General features: G+C 54.0%; 1 protein-coding gene across 1 annotated transcript; it reads right to left on the reverse strand.

The window, feature by feature from the left end:
* Window positions 1-405: 405 nt before the first annotated feature.
* Window positions 406-3,048, reverse strand: SRL (sarcalumenin; the record flags this gene model as incomplete). Its single annotated transcript, XM_009879166.1, has 3 exons — window positions 406-1,413; window positions 2,028-2,261; window positions 2,932-3,048. Coding segments are annotated over 3 exons (1,163 nt in total), but the record flags the coding sequence as incomplete, so codon positions are not given.
* Window positions 3,049-3,574: the final 526 nt, after the last annotated feature.

The following is a 3,574-nucleotide window of genomic DNA, read 5'->3' on the forward strand; positions in this document are numbered from 1 at the left end:
CAAAAAACCCAGGTGAAGGCTGCAGAAGTTCAACTCAGCTGCTGAGAGAAAGGAGAACTCACCGGGCAACCTAAAAGTCTCAGAAAGGAAACCAAGATCAATACTTGCAGAGATTTGTAGGATGTCTGTGCCTGAAAACAACAGCTGGGACCTGGCCTCTCTTTCTTTGCCGCGGGGCTCCCGGTGATGCTCTGGGTTCGTGTCTCACTGCTGTCCCCCATGCTCTCACGCCGTGCCCTTGTTCTCGCTCCCTGCCGGCCTCGGGATGCAGAGGTTGAGATTCCTGTTCACGCGTTCTTGGCACCAGTGAAAAAGCAGCTACAGTTCTAGCTCCCCGTGCATTGCTCATACTTAACAGCTTAAACATTGCCTTCTACTCAAAAGAACAAAGATAAAATGTCAGGAATTCACAGTTTTTATTCTCTTTCTTATGCCCACCCATCTTCCCCTGCCATCGATCTCAATGACTCGAAGTCCTTGTCAGACAGCAGCCTTTGCCAGTGTGGCACTCAAAGGGTTAACAAACCACGGCTTCTTGGACAGATAAGACATAAGCTCATTCACCGGTAGGAACGCGTGGACGGTTGCATTGCAGGACACCTTAGGGTTTCCTGTAGCGATTCTTTGGGGTTTCGCCACAGCCAGTGACATCGCAGGAGAGAACGTTGGGCTTCTTCCCCAGGCCGATGCTTCCCAAGAGATCAGGCAGCTCACGAGTGATGGCCTTCTCGATCTTCTCGAGGAAACACCCTCCCATGTAGGAACACTGCTGAGACAGCAGCTTAAAACTGGTGATGGGATTAATGCCAAAGAAGTCCTTGTAAGCCTCGCGGTTGGGGAGGTCAAATTTGCTGACATTGGTCTTTGCCAGAATGGACTTAAAGATAAAGAACTTGTCAGGATCTTCCACAATGTCCCTGAACACCAGTTCTCCATCGCTAAAGAAGGTCATTTTGTCCTTGTAGGTCTGTAGATAGCGATCGACCAAAAGGGCGTGGATGCGCACGCGGATGGCGTGCTGGCGTATGAAGGCGATCTTATTTTCCATCCTGTTCTCAATCACCTGGTTGAGATCTTCCAGAAGCGATATCTCTTCTTTGAGGAACAGCTCTTTGTGGGTATCGGGGTGGTACTCATGGGGCCAGAAGGAGCTAACGTACACCCTGGGTGGCTCCGTGACATTGATGAGAGGAGCCAGGCTCCAGAATAAGGCACCGTAGACTCTCATGAGCTCCTGGGTAGCCAGGCTGTCGGCTTTGTTCAGGATGATTCGGATCTGAGACTCGCGGCCCTTCAGCTGTCGAAACAGCATCTCCAGCTCCAAGCCCACGTCCAGCTTCGTAGGGTCAAAGACAACAAAGATGAGATCAGCTCTGTCAATGAACCACTGGCACACGTCATTAAATGGGTAACCTGGAGGGAAGGAAGGAGAGAAATGGCCGGAGCAGGATGAGTCTCTTCAGATCAAGGGAAAAAACCTTTGAGCCTGCCATGCCTCACGCCATGCCTGCGTTGGACAGGCTATGAGACACAGCGAAGTCCCCTGCAGCCATGGACTTTTCCCACAGGCCATGGATTCCTGACATGGCCCACATGGGCACCAAGTGTGTCAAGGAGCCCTGTTGCTCTCTCTTGGCATCCCAGGTGCTGCGGGGATGGACTGGGGCTTCTTGGGGCCTGGATGCAGCACCAGCCATTGGCAAAGCCTGGCTCCAAGGGTGACAAACAAGGCATTAAACACCAAGCTGAGGCAGGCAATACACAGCCTAAGGTTCCCCAGGAAACCCCTTGCTTGTCTGTCACACCTCTAGACAGCAGAAGCAGCAGCTCTAGCTGATAACACTTGGGTTTGTTCCCCAGGTCCCAGCTGCTGCTGCCACAGCCATGGGCAGACAAACATCATCATCCCCTCCATTGCAAGATCCCTTTTACAGCCTAGGGCTTTTCCCGTTGTTCTTCAGCTACCTTTGTCATCTCACATCATTACAACACTTGGAGTCCCTTACATGAGCCGAGTAAACCCCTACCTCGTTCTTGCTGCTTGCGGTTTTCAATGATGCCTGGTGTGTCCACGAAGGTGACTCGCTCCAGCAGTTTGTGAGGCACCTCGATCCCTATCAGCTTCTCCAAGAAGTTCTGCCCAAACTTCTCCAGGGGCGAGAAGGAGCGGGCGCTGTCAGCAGCCATCACGATGCCCTCGATGGTCTTCAGCTTAGGGCCATGCATGATGACAGTGAATTCGGAGGTGGTAGGTTCTGCCCCTGCCCAGCAACGAGAGGAGCAGCAGAGCTGTGAAACCCATGTTGGGCAATGGACATGACAGGGCTGGCCTGGAACTAGCCAGGCTGCTCAGGAGCATCATTCACTTGCTAAGAGATGCTGGGGGAAGGAAAGCAGCGGGGCTATGAAATTCTTGCCAAATCTCTCAAGAAAACACCAGCAGGGCTGTTTTCTGCAGGGACAGGTTGTTCTGGATGTGGCCTGACTGCACATGCTGGAGAATCACCTCCCACGAGCCTTTATTACCATGGCACAGAGCTGGCCACCAGCATCTGCCCTCGACTGCAAGAGGACATCCGTGGGAGCAGGGAAGAGGAGAGGGGAATGGCTTTTCTCCTGGGAGGGAAAATTAATCAGCTCCAGGGGAGGGGGGGAAGGGAAGAAGCCAAAGGTGAGTTGCCCTTGTGATGTGACCATGGTTGGAGGCGTCGAGCCCTGCACCGCAGGACGGGGACGCGCAAAGGAGGGTGGACAGGCTGTGGTGGGGAACGTCTCCCTCCACGTGGCACTGCAGCAGACCAGATCACAACCTCCCTGCCATAATGAAGGGGATGAAGGAGATGTGGCCAGGTATCACAGACTGCACAGATGGAGAAATGTAGGTGCCAGCACGCCCCTATCAGAGCAGGGAGGTAGCGGTGAGCGTGGTACCTGTGTAGAGCTGGTAGGGAGTGTCGTCCAGCCCGAGGAGGTAGTTTATCATGGAGGATTTGCCGACGCTCCACGGTCCCAGGAATAGCACCATCGGTTTGGAAGTGATCTCCCCATCTGCGGAGAGGGGAAATAACAAGAGGAAGTGAAGAAACAATAGCTGTCGCCGTCGCACGATTAATGGCTGGCTGTAACGAGCATCCCATCTGAGCGGCGCGGTGATGCTGCCGGGGGAAGAGCCACCCTTTTGAGGCCACCAGCCAAAAAGCCCAGCAACGGGCCCCCATGTCTGCAGGAGCGGGACGTCACCATGCTCTGCGGGAGACTCCACCTCACTTGTCTGACAGCCTCTGAGGTTTGGCCCTCCTTGGACTATGGCAGGACTTGAAGGTCTTTTAAATCTTGTCTCAGTTTGGTTCTGGTTTAGCTGGAGTGAGTTCGGGGCTGACTGCGGTGGTGCCAGGGGGATGTTGTTTGAAGGCAGCCTCTGCAAAGCACGGGACATGCGAAGGAGGTGGCCATGCCGAGCAAATGCCTCGTGCAAATGGAGGTGGCGTGGTTTAAGGAGCAACACTATGGTGAGGTGCTTGGTAAGCGCGGTGTGAGCTTTGTGCCAGCTGCCTGCAAGCCTCACCATCATACT

Source organism: Apaloderma vittatum, unplaced genomic scaffold (genome assembly GCF_000703405.1).
Source record: "Apaloderma vittatum isolate BGI_N311 unplaced genomic scaffold, ASM70340v1 scaffold40381, whole genome shotgun sequence".
In the NCBI taxonomy this organism is placed as follows: domain Eukaryota; kingdom Metazoa; phylum Chordata; class Aves; order Trogoniformes; family Trogonidae; genus Apaloderma; species Apaloderma vittatum.